Source organism: Myripristis murdjan, chromosome 12, assembly GCF_902150065.1.
Source record: "Myripristis murdjan chromosome 12, fMyrMur1.1, whole genome shotgun sequence".
Taxonomy (NCBI): domain Eukaryota; kingdom Metazoa; phylum Chordata; class Actinopteri; order Holocentriformes; family Holocentridae; genus Myripristis; species Myripristis murdjan.
Window position 1 is genome coordinate 24,834,528 of NC_043991.1, and position 22,799 is coordinate 24,857,326.

At 45.5% G+C, this 22,799-nt stretch overlaps 1 protein-coding gene across 2 annotated transcripts; it reads left to right on the top strand.

Moving 5' to 3' along the window:
• Positions 1-516: 516 nt before the first annotated feature.
• prag1 (PEAK1 related, kinase-activating pseudokinase 1) lies at positions 517-22,046 on the top strand. Of its 2 annotated transcripts, none has more exons than XM_030065759.1 (6): positions 517-749; positions 4,583-4,933; positions 5,057-6,780; positions 14,672-14,817; positions 16,372-17,132; positions 19,204-22,046. In XM_030065759.1, exons 2-6 carry the CDS (start codon positions 4,658-4,660, stop codon positions 20,377-20,379), a joined length of 4,083 nt encoding a protein of 1,360 aa, XP_029921619.1. In that variant the 5' UTR covers positions 517-749; positions 4,583-4,657; the 3' UTR covers positions 20,380-22,046. The 2 variants fall into 2 exon arrangements, with proteins under 2 accessions (XP_029921619.1, XP_029921620.1); XM_030065760.1 differs by lacking the exon at positions 517-749 and adding an exon at positions 1,323-1,416.
• Positions 22,047-22,799: the final 753 nt, after the last annotated feature.

The following is a 22,799-nucleotide window of genomic DNA, read 5'->3' on the forward strand; positions in this document are numbered from 1 at the left end:
TTACTTGCAATATATTGTTTTGTTATTTTTATTTCATTTGCACATCTTTTTGACATGTTTTTTTTTTAGAACATGAATTCCCAGTAGCCTTGAGCTGTACCACTGTAAGACTCTGACTTGTTGCCACAGCAGTGGGGTTTTATTTGAATATTTGAATATTTGAATTATTTGTATACTGATCCAGAGTTATTAATTGCAATATAGTGTTCTGTCATTTTATTTCATTTGCATGTATTTTTCTCATGTTTTGTTATAACTTGCACCCTCAGTAACCATTTGACTTATTGCCATACAAGCAGGGTTTTATCTGAAATTGCAGTTGTAGATATTGGATGCACAATTATAGGCAAGACCAAAAAAATAGAGCTGTTTATTTGCAATCAAAAACATCCTTAAACTGTGATGGTGCTGGTAGGAGAAGGCACCTATGAGACTGCATGGCTGGTAGTGTGTTAGTTCGAGGAGCTCCTCCCACCTCCCTGTTTGCCCCACGCCGCAGAGGACTCAGCAGCTCTGCCCCAGCAGTCCACCTCTGCACGGCACAGCAGCAGCATGCGTGTCCGGACCTGAAGGCAGCCTGCACCCTGCCCCACATGCCCGGGACTCCTTACCCTGACGGATACGGGACACGTAAAGACACAGAGATTATCGACTTTTGCTGGAATCAAAAGACCAACAGAGGCGATTAAGTTGTTGTTGTTTTTTTTGGGTGAGATTTTGTGTTGCCAGGCAAAAGAAAGTCTGAGCAGGTAAGCAGAGCCGATCGATCTGGCTTGGGGTAACCTTGGTTATTTAGACATGCTTACATGGTGGTGAGCGGGGATTTCATAATAGCCAGTTCAATTCATCTCACATTTATTCGAGCACAAACGTGCCTTTGTGCGTTTTTTGTAATTATGTAACACGCAGGGGGCTTGAATCGTGAGGGGGTTTCGGGGGGTTTCATGCACATCAGATGGGCTGCGATGCCTTAAACCACAACCTGCCGCAGACGAGACAAGTGGCTGATCTGAACACATCAGACCATAAAATTTACAACCGAAACACGTGGAATGTGTCGGCTCCGTCCGACCTGTGTGTCACAACACATCCTGGTGAAATCTGCGCATGAAGTGTGCTCGGTCTAAATCATGGATTTGGGATTTTTAACGGAAAAAAGTTGAGTGTTTTTTTTTTGGCGGAAATCCCGAAAAACAGGCGTGTATGGCTCCGGATTGAATGAATGGGCGTCGTGAATGAGGCAGGCGATCGAGCAGGCGTGACAAATTGCCTCGTACAAGAATCTGTATTCAAAGTGAGGGTCAACACATCGGATCGGCCTGTTTTTATCTCATGTGTCACCAGGCTGCAGATTGACGGGTATTGACGGCGATCCGCTCAGTTCCATTAAGATCGACTGCACTGCTCTGCATTTTGGTAGGTGGCTTTCCTGGCATGGCATATGGGATGTGTGTTACTGTGCCAAAACAGAGGCTGGAGTGCGTTACATTATAACGAGAGCTATAAAATAATAACCATCACACGGAGGACGCAATAGGTAGCCCAGCCTTCTTACGATGCTTTTTTCATTCAGTGTTACAGCCCATTTCCTATGATTAAAAAAGTTTGCAGCTAAAAATTGCAGCTCTCTCTCTCTCTCTCTCTCTCTCTCTCTCTGTTTGTAGAAGAGTAACACACACGCCTGTTTTTTTTTTTTTTTAGGCTTCACCCGATTTCTTTCAACTTTGCTCGGACTCGGTGCTTTCTGTTTCATATTCATGAGTTTGCAGATGAAGGTGCGTTTGTTTTCGCCCGGTGGACCGTCCGCTCGCAGCCCCGTCGGCTGCCCCGTGTCGATAAGCCCTCTCACCTCCTACCTTAATTGCACCTCTTTTGTCGCCATATCTTTAGAGTCTGTCAGCGTTGCCACCCAGTCTAGCAAGTGTTTCCTGACCGCATTCTTCACTGCATTATGTTGGCTCAAGGCAAGCCGCCTGTTGTGGTGCAACACAAACTCCAGTTTTGGCTTGGGCTCACTGTTTAAACTTTGGTCATGGAGATGTTTTGGTTTATTTGCAAAAGATAAAATAGCCAGGATTCTCGGGCTTGGATTCAAGGTGCAGGTCAGGGATGCTGGATTTTAATTTCTCACAGTGTTTTCTGAGAGATCAAGTGGCCAGACCAGTAAAGTTTATATAGCCAACGGCTGGAGAAATAGACACATGAGGCTGTGACCAGAGGCTTCATTAGGGATTGTCTTTATTAGGTGCCGAGAGTAAATTCCACAGTTTTAACAAGACCAACACTGACTCATTCATTTAATTTTCTGCCGCATGCATCGCCCATGTCTGGCCCTCTGACTCGACATGCTTACGGGACAGTTTCCATCACTGGCGAGTGTTTATTTAAGGCAGGGCTTGAAATTTTTTTTTACCAGGGGGAGTGAGAAATATTGGACCTTGAGCTGGAGTAGGTGTGGGAAATGTTGACAGTCGTGCCTGTCTCTCTGCAAGCATGCAGAGCTGAACCTGTCAGCAAGAGGTGAAGAATCCTAAACAGATAAAAAGAGGTCTCTGCTAGAGAATTCATATGCGTTTCATGCACCTCCCACATGTCCAGCTCTGTTGTTGTTGTTGTGGGTGATTCCCTGCTGTGAAAGTAGAGCAGCAGCGATCTGTCTGTCCCTGTCAGTTACTCTTACTCACTAAACATGTCATGGTCCTACTCTCAGCCTCATTCTCTGCCTCAGGGAACGGCCTGACCGTCTGTCTGCCGGTCTATACTTTGCTGTTGCCGGATACTCCCTTTACAATGCACTGTAGCCCATAAAAATACCCCAAATGTCACTGGCAATTAGTCTCCTTTCTCCTCAGTCTGCCTCTGATCAGCCACGGCCTCGTGTGAGTCATGCACAATGCCATTTGAAGTTAGGCAAGGCTCCGCTCCCCTTGCTTTTGCAGGAACGGTTAAGCAAACAGTGATCTGCTGGGTGCTTTCCAGCCCAAACTGAGTCAGAGAGAACAAAGAAAAATGTAAACATGCGTTATCATTACTAACAGGAAAACTCCTCGTGCCTTTAGGCTCAGCTCTCCGGTTTGTTTTTCCTGGAGGCGCGAGTTGCCAGGGTTTTTAACAGAATTTGCACTCATTCACACTATTTTGTTGTGAATTTTCTTTAACAGCTGGCAAATGACTAAGGATTCGGCATGAAATTGGGAGTTGCTGCGGCTAATGGGACACTTAGTCTAGCAGTATGACTGTGATAAATTGGAATTAGGTCAACAGAGCGCATGTATTTCTGAAACTATGCATCCTTTGGCCCCTCTCTATTGTCTCAGGTGAGTAATGATTCCAATGTTCGTCCCTCCGCTTCCTCTGATGTTTTTTTATCCCTCTAGATAATGAGCGTAGGAGGTGTGGTAGTGTCACTGTGTACAATTTCCGAGGCTTGTTGCAAGGCAATTAGGACTATGTAAAGAAGTTGAGGACGGACACCCAGATGCAAGGAAGCAAATGATCTCTCTGAAATGTTGTTAGTTCTCTCACCATCACACCAGGACACACACAGGGAGAGGAAGGAGGTGTGTGTGTGTCAGTGTCTTTGTGAAAGGAGGGAGAACACACAAGGAGTAGGATGTGTGTGTGTGTGTGTGCGTAAAAGGGGGAAGGGAGGTTGTTGTGGGTGTGAGATTCACCCTGGTGAGATTCGCGCCCTGAGACATTCCTGGAATTCCGGGCTCCGCGACGCTTGAGACTCCTCAGTCTTCCTCCAGCATGTTTGGAGCTGCCGCGCACTCTGCAGGGCTTTCATGTTGCTAGGCGCACACAGGCGGGCCTTTGGTCGGACAGAAACCCCAGACCCTCTAATTTGGGCAGCCATGGGAACAAGAGGCACCACACACACACACACACACACACACACACACACACACACCAGGTCTTATTAAGTTACATGTGCAGATAAGACTTAAACTGAGAACAGAGGTCTTCTGTGAGTTTCTTAGGCACTGTTTTTGGGGATGCTCTGCTCACACACAGCAAGGTGCTTAATTTTTTTCCCTCACTTTTTTTTTTTTTTTAAATTTGCAGGTGTCTTAATACTAATTTTAGCCCTCTAAATCAATTGAAGTCAAATGCATCTCAGCTGGGAATGAAGCCAAAATGAGGAAACGCCGGCTTCCCACTCTCTGCTCAGAAATGAACAGTGGCTTTTGTTTATTGCGAGGTATGGCAGCAGAGATGCTGAAACAAGGGAGGTCTTTGCCTTTTGCCACCTTTTGGCCTTTACTAGGAGCTGTGAAAACCTTTGAACTGGAGCTCCGACGGCTCATACATAACACAGACAGTATTACATTGTCACGAATTCATGAAGGGGCACATTTATGATACAACTTGTAGAGTGAAATGTAAACCCTTCTCTTTTACGCTTGCCTTTTCAGATCTTAAAAACGTAACTTTAGTGATTGTTTGACGTAGAATCACCAAAATGACACCGCAGGTCGTGATGTGCCGAATTCACACACAGTGTATCTTATTCCCCTCTCTTCTCTTTTCTCCACATGTGAACACCTTGTGACGTCGCAACCGTCCTTCCGTCGTCCAGCCATGCCAGTTCATCCCATATCCTGCAGATCCCACACCAGCCGCTTCTGACCGAACCCGATTTAGCAAACCAAAGATGTCAGCGTGCAGCGACTTTGCAGAACACGTGTGGAAACCCGGCTCTTGTAAGAACTGCTTCCACCCACTTAGCGCGCACCGGTCCGTCGGCGGCAGCCTGGATGGCAGCTCGCCAGCAGTCTGTCTGAGGGCCAGCCTGGGAGGCGATGAAGAAACGGGTGTAACGGTGCCCTCGCCCTACCACCATACCAAGCCAACCATTGCCGTCAAACCCACCATGATGAACCCTGACGCCAACGACTTGATGACTGATGTCAACAGGAACATAGAGCAGGTGAGGAGAACTCATGGTCTCATCTATTATTTGTGTTATTTGTTCATGGACGGTATTGAATTCATTGTTTCTTTCTATCAATCTGCAATAACATTTTTGTCCTTTGATGTGTTCATGTGGCAGGAGAACACAAAGAGTCCGGGCGAACATGTGGGCCTAAAGAAGCTCTTGGACCTGTCCTCCCTTTACATTGACAGTAATGGCTGCAACAAGGCCCTTAGAGAGGCCGTCCTCCAGAGCCCTGGAACCAAGATGGACTACAAAAACTGCTTTTCCTCTGGCGCCCTCACCCCCCTGTCCCCCACCACGCCGCCCAAAGACTCTACGATCATCAGCACCATCTTTGTCACCCAGGAGGAGCAACGTGGTTCTCAGAGTTTAAAGGAGAACGCCAATGGAGAGCACTGCAGGCAGCAGAGCAGTACCACCACCACCACTAGGAGCATAAAGAGCACTTGTAATGGGAGTGGAGTGGTGGCTAGCAGGGCACCCTGTCAGGAGGCCCATCAGGCACCAGTGGAGATACCTTTGTCTGTGGATATTATTGCTTCCAGTCCCGCCACAGGCCATAGCAATGGCATCAGCACTGGGAAAACTGCTGCTGTTACCACTGAACCGTCCAGCACTTCTCTCACTTCCTCTTCCACAGCTTTGACGTTGGACACCGCTACTCACAATACCCAGCCGTCCCTCCACTCTCCTCCCTTCCTGTCTGAAACAACCAGTCTGTCAGATTCCTCTTGTTCTCATCGTAGTAGCACAGATTCACTTCCAGGGCCAGAGGGGTCAGGAGGAGTGCAGGTCACCTCGGAGAGCCCCAAAAGCCCAGGAGCCATGGGTAGCTCGCAGTCTGCACCTCACACTCCTAACGGACCAGCAGACATAGAACCTATTTATGCAGAAAGCACCAAGAAAAAACGCAGGCCACACGGCACAGGGGCACAATCCCAACCCCAGTCCCAGTCTCAGAGCCCGTCCCAGAGCTCATCGGTGGGCTCTGAGCTGGAGCTTTCTGGAGAAAGCCAGCGTGCCACGATAACTGTCGTGGCCGCCCACACGGAGGAGAACAATCGGACATTTTACTTGAGCAGCCCTGACTCAGCTGTCAGCACGCAGTGCTTCAGTCCCACAGCCCGCAAAGAGCCCAGCAGTCCAGCTTTCCGCTGGCCCAGCCCCAGTCACAGTGCCCCTTCTCTGGTCACAGAACCCAGCCTTGGTCCCCCTCTTCAGCCCAAGCCTCAGTCCAGCCCACCCATTCCCCCCAAGAGGAACATGCGCTCCCCGAAACTGGGCACCTCCAGCCTTTCATCCTCCACCTCCTCTCCCATTCCCCTCCCTGACCTTCCCATGCTGGTCCTCATCTCCCCGAGAGAGGGGCAGTTTAAGCCCCATGCAGAGACCCACAGTGCCGCCCCAGAGCGGTGGCACAAGCCTCACCACAACAGTTCTACATGGAACTGTCGCATTGAGGAGGAAGAGGAGGAGGAAGATAGGGAGAAGAAAGAGGGGGAGAAGAAGAAGAAGCAAGCAGCCAACCCGGGGACAACCTCTCGGGTGCCGAGCCTGGTCAATGGTGCCGCTGTCTGGAAGGAGGCCAGGGATTGGAAGGCCCACAGCAGCCCCCCTCCGACGACAGAGCCAGGCACGGCCCCCCTGCCTGCCTCCAACAATGGTGCCTGTCAGGGGGAGACCGAGGGCACCGGTGCAGAGGAGGAGGGCAAACATAGCGGCAGCATGCTGGCCAAGCCACCGTTGCTTGCCGGCTCATCGGAGCTGCTGGCAGGAGGGAAGGGAGTTGCTAACCATGACCCCAATCCACCACCGCCCCCGCCTAAGAAGCACCACAGGTAAGAATAACTAAGACCTTGCTCACTCATTTACACACTCAGTTACCAGCCGTAAAATAGGAAAGAGAAAGGGAAGGAGTTGGGGGTTTGGGACTGAGCCACTGTACAAAATAGAAAACACTGGGTCATAGATTTTTATTTTCTTCGCTGAGGAAGCAAATAATAACAGATATGTAGCCTTTTTCAAGATCCACCAATTATGTTGCATGACAGTCGGTTAAAATTTGGCCAACAGAGCTCATGCCAAGGCAGCACAAATGACATGCGTCCCTATGTAATCTCCAAAAGATTGTCTATGATGCTGATGGCTGCTCACCAGGGCTGAACCATTTGCTAATTATCTTGACAGATAGTGTGATTGTGATATGATTGACATTTTTAGTGGAAATGATTATTTTTAGCTCATCATTTTCCAAATGGCGATGGTGTCACACAAACATGTGTCTTATGTCTGCAGATTGCAGCTGCACTTGGCCATACTGAAAGTGGGATAATATTTCAGTTGCCTGGTCAGCCCCATTGCTTATGATGCACTCATGATGCCAAATGTTAAAGTCTTATGAAAATTCAGTAATCAGTTTTTATATTACTTGTTCACAATAACCCAACTCGTTAAAAAAAATCGCCTCAAAATGGAGGTTTTATTGAAGGTTGTTTTCCACATCCATACAAACACTGAGCCTGGCGTGTGAGCTGTACATAGTGGCACATATTTATACCACCATGCGCTGCGTATTCCCAGCAGTGACTTCCTTTGGCACCAGACACTGCATCTCAGCTGTGGCAGTGCAGTTTCATTACATTACATAATTCAACACTTTTAACACCGTCGTCGTCTGGCAGCATTTTCCTCTCTGACGGGGAGACAACATATAGCATATCGTGGAATGTAAGCTGCAGTATACTGATGCACGCAGTGGCTCCCTTGCTTATCGCACTCATTTGTGTGAACCCTGCTGTGCCCTCTCTTTTTCTTTACGTGATTATTCGGCTTGAATCAGCCTCCATTCGAGCTCCTTGTGATCATTCAGACTGTTCCGGCATGTTCCTCAATGCGTACCCTGTTCTATTCATGGTAGTAATGTGACTTTTTCAATTCTCATTAACACAGAAAACGGCCCTGTTAAATAGTCCCCTGCTGTGTCACGTTGCTGTAAATTTGTTTTGGCTCGCACACAATAGACAGAACTGTAAAAAAAAAAAAAAAAAAAAAAGACAGGCCTTGTTCTATTGATTTTTGTAACACAAAGGCAAAACTGTCTCCAGCAGGCGTTAAGATGCATCTTCAGGCAGCGTGATATTAATCATATATACTTGGCCTTGGACTATTGTTCATTAACTGGATGTATTCTGGATTAGATGCATACAGGATGACTCTGACCTTCTTAAAGCTTTATGTGTTTTTTTTTTTTTGCTTATGCGACCATTTAACATCCGCACACACACTTAAACCTGCGTGCCCATTAGGCTAAGAATACAATCTGCTGTCTGAGTCACCTACCCAAAGCAGGAAGAGAGAAGAGGCCTTGTGTTGCAGTTATTAGAGCATCAAATGATCTCCCCAAAATAAACCTTGCTTTGTGTGCTAGAGTGCGGTTAGGTGTAAGGCAGGACTGTGACTTCCTCAAGACTTTTCTGAGCAGATGGTCGAGCATCTTGAGCTGCTGTGGTTAAGAAAAACCCAGCTGGAACCTTGTTCTGCCCAGAGACCAACACTTTTCTGGATGCTATACCCAAACATATCTAAAGTAAACACCATAATCTGTGTCTAAAGAAAAAAAAAAGTCCTTCTCTCCTCTGGCAGATTAGTTGCTGACATTTGAAACACCTAAATGAAACTAATTTGCACCATCAACACCGTGTTTGTTGCCAGCCAGTAACACCTATCGCCGATCACATTTCAGTGACCCTTATGTTCATGGTAATTCTAGTAAGGACCTATCTCTCTCCTGTTATGACATTGCCAGCATTCCGCACTGATAAAAATACACCTTGTTGAGACACATGTGGGAACACGCCTTAAGCCAGACGGCGACCTTTGTCACTTTCTGGTGTTCTGAGTTTATCAGAGGGTTTAGTGTGTTCAATCAACAAGTGTCACTTGTCACCACTCACAGATTGGAAACTCAGATAGTACAATTAAGGGAAACTGAGGGTTGTCAAAACCTACTTCAAGAACAGATTTGTTACTTACAACAAATAGTAGGGCTTGGCGACATGGACAAAATCAAATGTCGCTGTAATTTTTTTACTGAATACTTCAGTATCGATATTGTGATGAAATTGTAGGGATGACTATTGGTGCTTTCACAAAATATTTACATAATGAGATTTTTGATAAACAGCCATTTGTAATGTAGACATGAAGCAGGTAGAGGTAAGTAATAGAACAGTCCAATAAGTTTAAAAAAAAAAAAAAAAAAAAAAAAAAACCTGCATTGCTTTGCTGTATGCATCTTTTAAAACCAGGAAAAGACTACACAAGCATATTGCAACATTATGATATCCAAAATGCCAGATGATGTTATCACCATATTGATACAATGTTGATATATCACCAAGCCCAAGCCAATAGCAATCCCATGTGTGGAATAAATGAAAAGCATTTGCAATACACAGTCATGTACATGGAACTGTTGGTGCGTGCACGCAGTGAAGCAGCATTTTGATGTGCTGAATCATTTAGGAGCCACAGATGGTTTGGAAAATCTGCCTTTCTCCTATGGGCTCTGTCAGAGCCTTTGATCACAGTGGAACACGCTAAATCTGACATCCTGAACCTTTCTTTGATCCAAAGCAACAAGTCGAGTTATACGTCGTGTTGTGCCTCAGCCTAGGAGGTGTGTGTGTGTGTGTGTGTGTGTGTGCGTGCATGTTCGCTTGTATCACAAATGAGTGTGCATGCACTCTTACAGGATAGGTGTGTCAACTTGTCAGTGCAGGCTGCCGGGGGGAGGGGCCTTATGGAACAGATTGTTGCCCCTGGCAACTCCCAAACTGTCCCAGGCTTGTAGTCAGTTGCCACCAATAGAATGAGAATTTATAGAACAAGCATGTTCATTCAAACCCTCTGGAAAATTTGCCTTTTAGACTCTATAAACCATGGTGCCAAGACCTGCTGCCCCTCCTTCCATAGAACTATCCGGATCCCTTCCCTGCAAGAGAACAGATAGCATCTTGTTGCTGTCTGACAGACCAAAGCTGGTCTAAAGTGAACTGGCAGGTAGTTATATGTGTATGAGAACATGCTATATATGAGATATGGGTATTTTAATTTCGTGTATTTAACGGGTGCTGTTGCTTTTCCTGCTGGGAGAGACTTTAAATATACATATGACTCGTGTGGAGACAGGGTTGTGTTACTACACATGGTGGGGCTTTAGACAGCTACTGGTCTGATCCAGGGGCACTTTGTGCCCGCCCGCCAGACAAGGACCTCCACCTCTCCAATATGAGGTAGGCACCTGATGGCAATGTTTCTTTGTTTTTGTTTTTTTCTGACTTTGCAGTTTAGAGATGTATTTGTATTGTATCACATTTTAACTTCTTACACAGCTATGAACTGAAATGTCCTTGTTTTTAACAAGGTCCAGGTACCTGGCAGCAGAGGTCATGATGTTTATGTGTTAAGTAACAGTGAAATTCTATTGATTCCTCAGTCAAGGAACAATAAAGGAGAGTGTGAAAGTGAATCTTGTGTAAACTTGATCCATCTGATCTTGATCAGCCACACCACCACTGCAGGTGAGGCCATGCCTTCACCAAGTCAGGTAAATTTGAAAAGGCATCTGTTTTCTCTCCATTTTGGCCTTTCTTCCACTCTAAGTTGGCGTTTTCTTGCCACGAAAGCAAAACCTTTCAGAGACGTTCTCCAAGGCATGTCAATCTGAAAACAGTGGCTTAGTGTGTCCGTGTGGATGGGTTAATGATGGCGACACAGCAGCTTGCATCTCAGAAGAGTGAAATTCACTTGCGAATGTATATAAAGACCTGTTTTTATTCATTAACAATCATCCAGTGGTGTAAAACAACTAACTATAAAGTTGCTGTAGGCCAACTTATATGTTTTATGAATTTCTACATTATTTGAGTATTTATCTCTGTTCACTTTTACTTCATTTCAGTTCACTTTACATTTTGAAAATAAAATGTAGGCATAAATTAAATTCATTTTTTTTGTCAAAAAATTCTGTTAAAAGCAAAACCAAGTTTTAGTTTTTTGTTTTTTTTTAAATCAGGGTTTAGGGCTAAAGTGATGAAGCTGAAGTAGCAGAGGAAGAGAAGGTGTGAAGCCGCTAATGCGGTGCAGTCTGCATGGAAAGGCAAAACTGTGTTTTCTGTTTAACCCGGCTTAGTGTGAAGGCCTTAGTCTAGGCCTAACCTTATTGTCACACGTCTATTTAGAGCGTGTTGGCAGATGGAGGACGGTCAGCCTTCTCTTTCTTAACTTATCTCCCTCTCTCACACCCTGCCTTTTGTTCTCCTCATCTCTTCCTTCCAAGTGTTTCCTCATCTCTTAACATAGGCACTATCCTCTTGCTCTAATGAAAAGTAGGAGGTTATGAAAACTAAGGTGAGGAGCATGGAGCAAAGTAGATTATGGATTGAGAGAATTAAATGAAAACAAACAGAGCGGAGAGGAGCAATGGAATTAATTAAACAGAACTTTAATGGTGTGCAAAGAGAGCGGGGAGGTGCAGCAAGAGAAGGAGGTAGACAAACAGATAACAAGGCCACGTTGGAGCAGCTGCGATAGATACAAGAATCCCTGTTAAACATTAATAAATCTTGGCTTCAAAGACATGAGTTATATGACTGTATAGGTACAATAATCTTGTGCGATTATGTTGCTGAAACAATGGGTTCCATTCTTCCCCATTCTCAGATAAATACATCTGTCCGATTTAAACAGTAACACATATGACTGTCAGGAAAGTCTGGGTCAGCCTGGTTTCTTACTTCGCTCTGCCGTGCAAGAAACCCCGCAACTGATGCCGAGAGCAAGTGAAAGCATTGGAGGGGAATTACATAACACAACAAAAAACAACGTGGTTTATCAAGAAAAAGCGAGATTGGACAAACAATGGAGGTGTGTAATTTTAAACTGAGTAAGTGGAAGCAAGAAGTGGCTTGAAATTCCAGTGAAAATGGATTTTGAAAGCCGGTAATCCTCCCACCCCCCCACAGATAACTTGTGTGCCTCTTTTATGAACTGGCATGCCTTTCAGCCAACAGATTTGTAATGCATGCTCATGTTTGTGTGTGCGGACGCATACATGCATTCACACACACACATACACACACACCCACACACACATTCTTGTCTTTCTATCTTTATGAGGACATTATATCAACAGAGGTAGAACAAAGGACTCCCACATACTGTCCACTTCACCTGCAGTCAGAGATATTTAATAACAGCATTTCGACATAGAGACGCTCATCGGGTTATTTTTGAGGAAACCTTGTTATTAAATATCCCCGACTGCAAGAGGACAGTGCATGGGAGTCCTTTGTTCTGTTTTTTTTTTTTTTTTCGACCTGTGGTCTTCTCCTTTGCACCTGTATATTCATATGCATGCAAAAAGTACAGCTCTTTCACTGAGGACATTACATTGACTTCCATTCATTTTTTGCAGCCTTCTACAGCTTTCCCCTAATCTTAGCCATAACCAATGCATGCTTAACCTAAAGCCTTACACTAACCTCAACCTAAAACAGCATTTTGTTGTTTAAGAATGCATTTTAGTCCTCACAAGTACACAAACACAAACACACATGTGTGCACAATATACACCCTGTCACCTAGACAATAAAGGTTGCCCTAAGTGAGGATCAGGAAGTGAAACCAATTCTGGGGGAACCTGATCCACAACAAACAACACTGCAATTTCGAGCGGGTCTCAGTTTACACCGTCCCACCGCTCTCTGCCGCCAGTTAGCTGTACGTTCAATCCCATCCCCTTTTTTAAACGGCCCCAGCCCCTCTCACTCAGCTTTATTAATACCACACACTTGTCATGATAGCATGTGTGTCAACAGATCCAATATGCTCCTTAGCATGCTTGTTTACATTCTAAATTCGGGGTACTGTCAGTTGCCTGACTCTGACTGGCACTGTTCGCCAAACATCTGAATATGAAACCTCGAGTGATCATATAGCTGGATAACGTCTCACTTGCACTGTGAAGTGGAGGGGTTTTATTTTTGCATAAGGAATAGCCATTCTTTGTCTGTTGAGGCTAAAACTACAACAATAAAATCCTGATAAATGATGTTTTATGTGATAATATATGCACTTCATGTCATCATATATGCACTTTGGAAGATGGAGCATGGGTTTTGAAATCTTAAGCTCAGCTGAAATCATCACCCATTTACAGCTGAATGTGTGAGGGTGCAGAATACCAGTCTTCCCTGCAGCTACTGTTTTCTCACTGAAACACGGAAGCCTAAAATCTGAGCCAAGGTCTCGTTTGCTTGCCCTTGTGCAGAGGGCTCAGTCAGCCATGCACATCCTCCCATTAGTGCAGGACATAAGCCAGTTTGAGATTTGGCCTTCCTGCGCCAGTGGAGAGACGGAGGAAAATCTGATGTTTTGGATACAAGCGGGGGAGATCCAGAGCGAGACATGCACAGAAGCACACATGCATACACAAAGACTCACACAATCTCTGTGCCCATTACTATTCTCCCCTGCTTCTGCATTTCCACTGCCTTTCATCACAGCCCCTTTGTCTGTAAAACGATAGCGGATCCTTTAGCTAACTGCCCATAGAGAATGTCTGCCCCCCCTCTCCCGCCCATCTCCTCCACTGCTCTCGTCCTTTTCTCCTCCTCATTTGTTTGTTCTGCTGATTTATGGTGGGATTGAAGCCGGGGGCCAGTGGATAAATGGATAGAGCAGTCATTTGGTGATGGAGAAGAGGAAAGAGAGATGAAGGGAATGGGACGGAGCCATGCCTCTCTGACCCATTAGCTGGTATAATAAGGTGACTGAATGGCTGTCACTCAGCTTAATTGGTCACCTTGATTGGAGAGGCTACTCCAAGGAGGCAGTCATTTCCACTGGGGTGATATGGGGCTGTCATAGAAACCAGGCGAACACAAGATGGATGAATTCAAATTAACCCGCTCAGAGAGAAGCTTCTGTCGGGCAGATAAAGCTAATTTAAAAAAAAAAAAATTGAATTCAGGACAGATTTGACCGGTGATAGAGAGGCAGTTTTTCTGACTTGAGACAGGAGAAATGAAAGAAGATGTGCTAACCTCCCATTTCTGATGAATTCCAAAATGCCAGGATTATGATATGTGTGTGTGTGTGTGTGTGTCAATACTAGGCTTTGTTTTTCATTTGGGAAATTTGTACATAGAACACTGTCGTGGCTGTATTTCAACACTCAGTCAGGGAAGTTGGACTCTTCTAACAGGGAAATGAAACTACTCCTGCCGATAGCTGTCCTCTCATTCAAAATCAAACAAGGCAGCTTTCACATGGGCTGATAAGAGGCACTTTACGCTTATGAGAGGAAGTGAGTAGTTGTAACTGTGCACACAGTTGCTACATAAATTATGTATTGATCATATCTATTTTCTTTTTTAAGCAATAAGCCATCTACTCTGCACACACACACTCACACACACACATGTCCTCTGTTAATTTTTGTTGTCATGGCATGCTATACTGGGGAATTTCACACACATAGTGGCGTTGCTGGAAGCAGACAGACAGGACCAATCGACCCATTTAACTGCAGATGCATGCTGATAAGTTGAGACACTCGCAGAGGCTGCATATTTGTTTATACAGTCATGTAAATGTATATGACTATGATGACACTTGTCGTCATCGCACTCATTTAACCACTTCCTGTTCCTCTCCCCTTTATAGAGTGTGTGGTAAGATGAGTGGCAGCAACATGGAGCTGGACCGCTGCAGCCAACAAGGGTCAGTAGAGAGCCTTACCCAGTCTCTGCGGGGCCTGGGCAGTGCCAGCCTACCCACTGCCTCCACTGACAGCCTGACTGCTGACACTGGTAAGTACCACGCACACTGTGGGTTTAGGCAAGGCTGTCCCCTGACCCCACCTCTGTTGCAATGAGAATTTGCACAGGGACGCCAGGGATCATTTTTCATGCACTTAAATGTCGTCAGAGGAGGAAGGGGCAATTAAAAGTGTGCAGTTAGCTGAAGTAACGGGTGGCTGCAGCATTTTAGTTCATCCACAGCCTTCAGTGACGGTGGAAATAGGTATGCCAGGGCTTTATCTGATCATTGCTGAGTGATACTGCATAGCAGAAAGAGATATGAATGAATATCAAATATTAGATTAGAGCTAGAGAGTTCTTGCAAAGCCTGACAAACTCCGTCCTACTGACAGTTTGCATCAGATAATGCTGTGCGGTTTATTTAGACCGCCGCATACCGGTTGCAGCAAATGTCACTGATGATGAATCAGTTAAAGTTCGTCATCTTGGTTTTTTCGGATCCTGGTTATGTTTGGTAATGTTGGATTTACAAGGAAGCATTGCTCCAGAATGAAACCGAGTAAAAACAACTAAAAGAGGAAAGAGATTGCAGAGGGGTTCTGTAGCAGCATGTCCTCCTCTCTTCCTCTTTCACCAAACACACATGTACAGTATCTTTCCACTGAGGCGGACAAAGCTGGTTTTCATTTTCTCATTTTCTGCTGTGTCCAATCCAGATTTTGTGCCGTTACACCGAAATTTCGAAGTGTGGTTTCAATTGAGTGGCATCTGACACTCCTTCCTTTGGCCTAGGAATCCCTGTCATCCCTTACTTATCAGTTTTAAACTGCCGTGGCGCTCAGACGCTTGTAATTGCTGCAGCTTCCTGGGAAATGCTTGAAGAGATAATTATGGACTCTGATAACGAGGGAAAAAGGGCTTGGCTACATCCTACAAAGTATTTCTTTCTTCGTAGCCTTCTGCTCCATGAAAGCGGTTATTTTAGTAGACACCACACAATTATCCCAGTATCTGTCTCATGGAGTGCAATATCAAGTCTCAGCTCTCAGTCTTTAATTCACAAATATATCATAATTGGATTGAAGATGTTTTGGGTGTCGTCTTAAATTCTGGACTGTGGGAAGTGTCTTTTGAGGAAACAAGGTATGTGTTTGCACTATACTAATTAATAGGCAATTATAGCATGGGCGTTGTAAATAAATGGAGCTGGCTACTCTTCGCCCAGGAATATGTAGTCTTATGTGTACTGTTAGTTTATGAGAAATCAAGGACACTGAGACTCAAACGTTCACTCTATTAATCAAAAGAGGTAAAATAGGGCATGAAAACGATATCCACCAATTGCTGCTCTTCATGTTTCTGGTTCTCTCTGTTTTCCTGTGTCAGCTTGACTTCTGCTTATCATAGGTTCTTGAAAGTTTTGAGTACTTTCTTTCATTTTAAAAGGTGCTCCATTTGTTTAATTAAAGACTTCACTGATGTCACAAAGTTTGTTGCTGGACATTGACATATTGCCATCTTCCTGACCTTGATTCGGTCTTATTGTGTACTCCCTTTTCATAATCCATGTACCTGCTCATGTAGTGTTTCTCTGTCTTTCAGGTTCGCGGGATGCAACACGGATGGCTTGTTCCTCTCCATTTCCCAGAAGTCCGATGGCCTCAAATCCCGGGTCTCCTCGCCCAGACCCATTCAACAGCAGCCAGCCGCCGCCGCTGCCAGAGAAGAAGATGGTCAATCGCACCGTGTCTGCTCCTGACAGCACAAATGGGAAGCCCTTCGTTCGGGCCTACCCTCGCCTTCCGTTTACCGGCTCCGAGAGCAACGTGTGTCGCCCCGGTGACGGAAGCTCCCGGTCCAGTTTACCGTCCAGCCCCGTGGACCAGCGGCCTCTTTTCTCCTCCAATGAGTCTCTGGAGCACTGCAACACCCCTCTGGGAAGACCCTCGCGCTCGCGGACCCTGGATGAGTCGCAGAAGGGTCGTGGGCGTCTGGGGGTCCACTGCCGCAGTAGCGTGACCTGCTCCTCGTCCCCCCAGCTGAGCGCGCCCTTCTCAACCTCAGAGCCATGTCCGGCGCCGAGCTTGGGCTCCAGCCTGCAACTCCAGACCCTGCTAAGTAACATCGACAGCAGAGAGGGCGTCTACTCCAAGCTCGGAGGCCTGTACGCTGAGTCTCTGCGGCGCCTCGCCCTCAAATGTGAAGACCACTTCACGCGCTCGCAGAGGAACCCGTTGAGGTTTGAGGAGAGTAACTGGTCTCTGTTCAAGCTCACCTGTAACAAGCCGAGCTGCAACGCAGGAGACGCCGTGTACTATTCTGCTGCCTGCGCCTCAGACCCCAGCAACTCCTACGCTGTCAAGGTAATCCCTAAAAACTGGGCTTGATTTGACCAGTGCTTCATATAACGTGATTTGTTTAGTATGCACTTGATTTAACTACTGCTGATTAGCTGATTAATCAATTAGCCTGTCAACAGAAAATTATTCATCAGGCAGGTAAAAATACCAAACATTTGTTGATTACAGTTTCACAAATGCTAATGTTTATTTTTACCTATTTTTTTAATCGCTTTGGGTTCTGGTAATTTCTGATGGGAATTAGTCATTTTTGTTTTTTATTTTACAGACTAATTAATCAATCAATTAATTATGTAGATTAATCATAATAACCCTTACCTGATATGATGTGTTCACTTCCAGGACACCTGGAGGATACTCCACAGGGCAGGATGAGCAAGTTAGCCAGATAACTGTGGAAAAGATTATGACTATTACAAGGGTTGACTGTTAGGTTTCAAAAAATTTCAGAGGATGTTAAGCGAGTATTTGGCTGCCTTGCTAATCCTGCTTTGTGGAATACATCTGCATCTGAATGCATCTGAAAGGTTTTATCACTCCACATCAGTCAGTGTTTTATGCCATTGAAATATACATATTTTCGACAGGGAAAGAAGAGCGATTTGTAGTGTCATCTCTACTAGACTGCTTCAAATGCCACTTGCAGGGACTGATTATGTGCTTTGACACGAGCGAGTCATCAAACAGTCTATTCATAGCCATGTGCTCGAGCGGAAGTTTGTTCAGAATGCAGAAGATGAAAACTCCTGACTTCTAAACGAGTGCAGGTTGGATATTTGGTTCTTGCTTGCCGTGGAGAGGAGTGTCTTTGTAATCTGCAGATCGTGTTTATACGATGTGTGGAGCGAACTAGCCAGTCGTAGCGCATCAATCAAACTAATCTTTAGTGTTGTATCTGAACAAGATGCACAGCAGATGTAGCGATCTTAACCCTGGATCTGACTGTGCTCAGATAGGAAACGGGAGGAGACGTTAGTGCTGCTCCTGTTTGTCTTTAGACTGCAGATGTAAGTATCCCTCCATCACAGAAACCATCAGGGCATGTGCTGTAAACAGCCAGGAAGCAGGGTGTGTATTCAGTCTCATTGACCTTTGTCCCAAAGTCATTAGTGCCGTGCAGAGCAGCAGCCACTTGTGTGTGCTCAGCCCGGGTGCCCACACTCTTGCTTAATGTCTCCAGGCCCATTAATCTTTACATGCCAGCCGGGATTTACAGTAAGACAAACCCCTGTTGTCAAGGCCTACTCATACACACACAGACACAATACACAGAAGTTAGTATGAAATAATCTACCTCAAATTATATTAATCATCAGTTTGACTATCTTAAATCAGAATTAGTCATAGTGCTATAGTTGTGTGGGCACGCACAAGACTTACACAGTTTAATCTTTCAGAAATTAATTCAGACTTTCAGGCAGCCAGCGAGACCGCAGCTTCAGCAGCATGTTATTGACTGAAACATGAACGGCACGGATGCAGAATTTAATCCATTTCCTGAAAAAGTAGAGATTATGTTTATGAAAACAACCCCAGGACAGAATAAGAACAGGCTGAAATACAAAATGTCTTTGGTGTGAGTGTGCGGCTGTGTGTGTGTGTGTGTGTGTGCGTGTGTGTGTGTGTTTGTTTGATAGAAATTATAAACTACTGTTGGGTTACAGCGTCTGGATTCCACTGGAAGATTTGATTAACAGTGGTGTTGACTCTCCCTTCGAGAGAATTTCAAACATGGAGATGCGGTGGAAGGTTACGTGCACATAAATTGAGCCCGGCTCTCGAATCTCAATAGCCCACTAGGAGAGGATCCTTCTTTATTCAGATGCTTTTCATTTGAGGATTAGAATTAAATCTGCATGAAGGAAACGGGCTTTGACTTGAACAAGAATAGGAATTGGATTGGAAGTGACCGTGGAACCTCGCTAATAAGAATTCCCTTTTTCTCTCTGTCTTCTTGCCTCCCTGTCTTTGTGTCTCTGGATTTCTTCACTCTGCCCCTCTGTCCCCCTCTTCCTCCCTCCTTTTTGGTTTTCATCCCTTCCTCCCTCCACCATTTGTCTTTGTCCCCGCCCAGATCTGTAAGAGTTCATCTGTGGAGGCCAAGCAGGGCCATTTGTACGGGCTGTCAGTGCAGCAGAGTATGCCTCCACACTTCAACCTCCAGCAGGACTGTGGCCACTTCATCGCCTGTGTCCCGCAGAGCATGCTGCCTTCTGATGAAGTCTCCCTGCCCACCACACCTGCCTCGTCGCTGCCTCAGCCCCCCGCCTCTGTCCCGTGTCAGCAGACAGACAGAGAGAGAGTGGTCGTCATCACCCGCGAGGTCCCTCAGCAGAGTGCAGCCGACTTTGTGCGGGAGTGGGAGGCGTTTCATAAGACCCAGCCTGAGGTCTACGAGCGCCGCGTTTGCTTCCTCCTCCTGCAGCTGTGCAACGGCCTGGAGCACCTGAAGGAGCACGGGGTCACACACCGCGACCTCTGCCTGGAAAACCTGCTGCTGGTGCCGCACCGCCGGCCACTGGCGGCCCAAGCCCAACAGCCGCACGCTTCTCAAACCGCCGGCGACACCAACATCAGCAACGGATCGGGCGCTTTAGACATTCAGCGTCACCTCCCCCGGCTCCTCATCAGCAACTTCGCCAAGGCCAAGCGCCGCTCCTCGGAGGATGCCGCCTCGGCCAGCGTTGACCCACGTGTCAAACGCGACCACGCCAGATTGGCACCCGAGATTGTCTCGGCGGCCCAGTATCGCAAATTTGATGAGTTCCAGACGGGCATTTTGATCTATGAACTCCTCCACCAGCCCAACCCGTTTGAAGTGAGTCCAGCGCTGAAGGAGCAAGACTACCGCTGCGAGGACCTGCCCCCCATCCCCGCCGTCTCCCTGTATTCCAGCGGCCTACAGCGGCTGGCCCAGCTCTTGCTCCAGCCCGACCCCATCAAACGCATCCACATCCAGGAGGCCAAGCGGGTGCTGCAGAGCCTGCTCTGGGGCCCCAGGAAGGACCTGATGGAGCAGCAGTGGGAGAGGCACGGGCCGGGCGGGGGCTTTGCCGAGGGATCCCGGCACGAGGGCCTTCTCAACTGGCTGGACGTGAAGCGAGCTCTCCTGATGATGAAGTTCGCCGAGCGGTCGCTGGAGCCCGAGAGGAACGCCGAGCTGGAGGACTGGCTCTGCTGTCAGTACTTTTCCTCAGCTCACCCCCTGTCTCTCTGCCATACCGCCGAACTGCTCTACTCACTCAAGTGACGGCGCACCGAGGCGGCTCGAGGAATCGGAAATGTGTGTGAGTGGTGCCAATGTAACGTGTGCATAAGAGACACCAGTGAATTTCAATGTCCATTCGCTATGGAGGGGAGCGATTGTTTCTATTCTCTTCATCGTAGGAGGCGGAACTCCTTGAAGAACAGATAATGTGAACCTGCCTGCCTGTCTGTCTGTGCTTCTGCTTCGTGCATGAGAGCCATGCATCAACCTCGCTGTCCGCTCCATACCTGCTTTGACACATGTAATATACTGCTACAGACTGTTAACTGGGCAAATAAATGACCTGCTAAAAACTCAGCTGTGGAATATAGGTGATCGTATTAGGCAGACATACGGACGTAGTGACAAAGACCTTCACATGCAAATAAGAATCGCAAACGGACATGCACAATATGGAATCCGAGCAGTATTGATAGTTAAATAGTACACTCGCCAAGCCTTCACGGTCGAGGCTGTGTTGTGTGCATCTGTCAAATATCGGCGAGACATTTTATCCACCTGAGAACAAGCTGAAAGTCCACAGTGTACTTCATTTTTTTTTCTTTTATGCCATCCAGCGCAATGTTTATAAAAGTGCAGCTAACTTTCATCTTTATTATAACTAAATAAAAACATGGAGTTGGGCTTAAACTACCGCAACATTTCCATGACCTTTTTTTTTTTTTTTTTTTTTTTTTTTTATTATTATTAACAGGCACATACAGCATTATTGTATACTGCGTTAACAGAAACTTCGATTCATCAGGGAAACCACTTTTAAGTCAACGTTGTCTGCCAACATCACACTGATAGGAAGTGTTGCATAATAAATGAACCCTAGTATAAATTAAGCATACGCCCTGCTGTCTAATTCAACTTAATATTTGATTGGGTTAACAGAAACAATTGGCAACATAAGCTATTGCTACTGCTGTATGGTCATGGCTCAATTTCCCCTTACAGTTCCCGTAAAACCTTTGTTAATATTATTTTAATGTTATGGCTGGTGTCACAGTGCCTTTTGTTTTTGTATATGTTACAGTGACTTCAAACCCAAATGTAAATGTTAATATTCCCGCCTCCTTGGTATATACAGTATATAAATATATATGAATGAATAATTATATTGGTGAAACTGGCCTTTCACTGAATGTTCTGGAAACGAGACAGAACTTTGTACAGAGATTTGTAGATGATGCGGAGAGAGAATGAGCCCAAGCAGGTCTTAAAAAGCCATGGATATGAGCAGTAGTACAATAAATATTTATGATATCTAATCACTTATTTCCTGTAGTAGTCACTGGAATGCCTTTTGTTTATTTTCATGTCTAGTTTGTCAAATTTTGTTTTTACTGGAGCAGCAACAGTTAAGCCTGTTGTCTGTCTCCCACAGGCCATGATGGCTGCTGAGAGAAAGCTTCAAGTTAGGAGTATTTTTTTTTTTTTTTTTTTTTTTTCTATCTCGGTAAAGATTTTCCTAACAAAGCCCAGAGCTGCAACAACAGTCCACATGCTGGTGTTTGTCCATGACTGGTGTTGACAAAGAGGGGGGGGAAAAAAGGTAATCATGGTCTGATCTCACAACTAATACATGACTGATTCAAATTATTTTGTGTGAGTCTCACCTATTTGCATCTACCAATAAACTGTGCATTTATTTTCTCACTGTATCACCGGCCTCCGTCTCTCTTTGTAGGTCAAAGCACACTAATCGCAACAAATCAGTTATGATCTTGTTATTGTAAGACTCCCTGTGCTAATAATATTCATAAACAATGGACTATTTATGTTGTTGCAGCATTTAACAAAAGCTGCCAGCATTTCTTTAAGTGGAACCACGCCTTTAAAATATATTTCTTAAGTTTTAAACAGATATTCATTACTTAGCTATGGCAGTCTCAGTCACAATTTTGACTTTTTTTTTTTTTTTTTTTTTTTTTAGCAATTCTACTTGTACACAGCGTTGTTTATGTACTTTACTTGCTCTGTGCACAGTGCAGAATATATATTTTCCAGGGCTGTGGATGATCTGTCTTACAACATGCAGCAAACCCTAAATTGGTACTGAACCCTAACTATTAATTTAGATCAGAGAGGGATGGCCTGATGACCAACCACCAGTCAGTCCTGCACTTTGCATTTGAAGGGCGTTCTCCTTTATCCCACAGACACTCCTGCCAACTTGTAATCCATATGCAAGAAGTGTAGAAATACTGGGGGGGTCAAGCACCACATTGCCTGCTAGGCTTTAAAATTTGGATATTTTAACACTTACTGGTTTCAAGATATATGAGCTACTGGAGTTTCTTATCTTTGCACTTAACCCTGCTGTTATCTCTGAGGTCAGTTTGACCCCACTGAACGTTTAACACCTCTAAATTCATGATTAACATTGGTTTTTGGCTTCATCTTTAATGACTTTT

Bases quoted from the DNA above. Each gene is read 5' to 3' on its own strand.
- prag1 (XM_030065759.1), top strand. From the start codon at position 4,658: ATGTCAGCGTGCAGCGACTTTGCAGAACACGTGTGGAAACCCGGCTCT. The intron at 6,781-14,671 runs GTAAGAATAACT...TCCCCTTTATAG, and splicing joins CCGCCTAAGAAGCACCACAG to AGTGTGTGGTAAGATGAGTG. The intron at 17,133-19,203 runs GTAATCCCTAAA...GTCCCCGCCCAG, and splicing joins GCAACTCCTACGCTGTCAAG to ATCTGTAAGAGTTCATCTGT.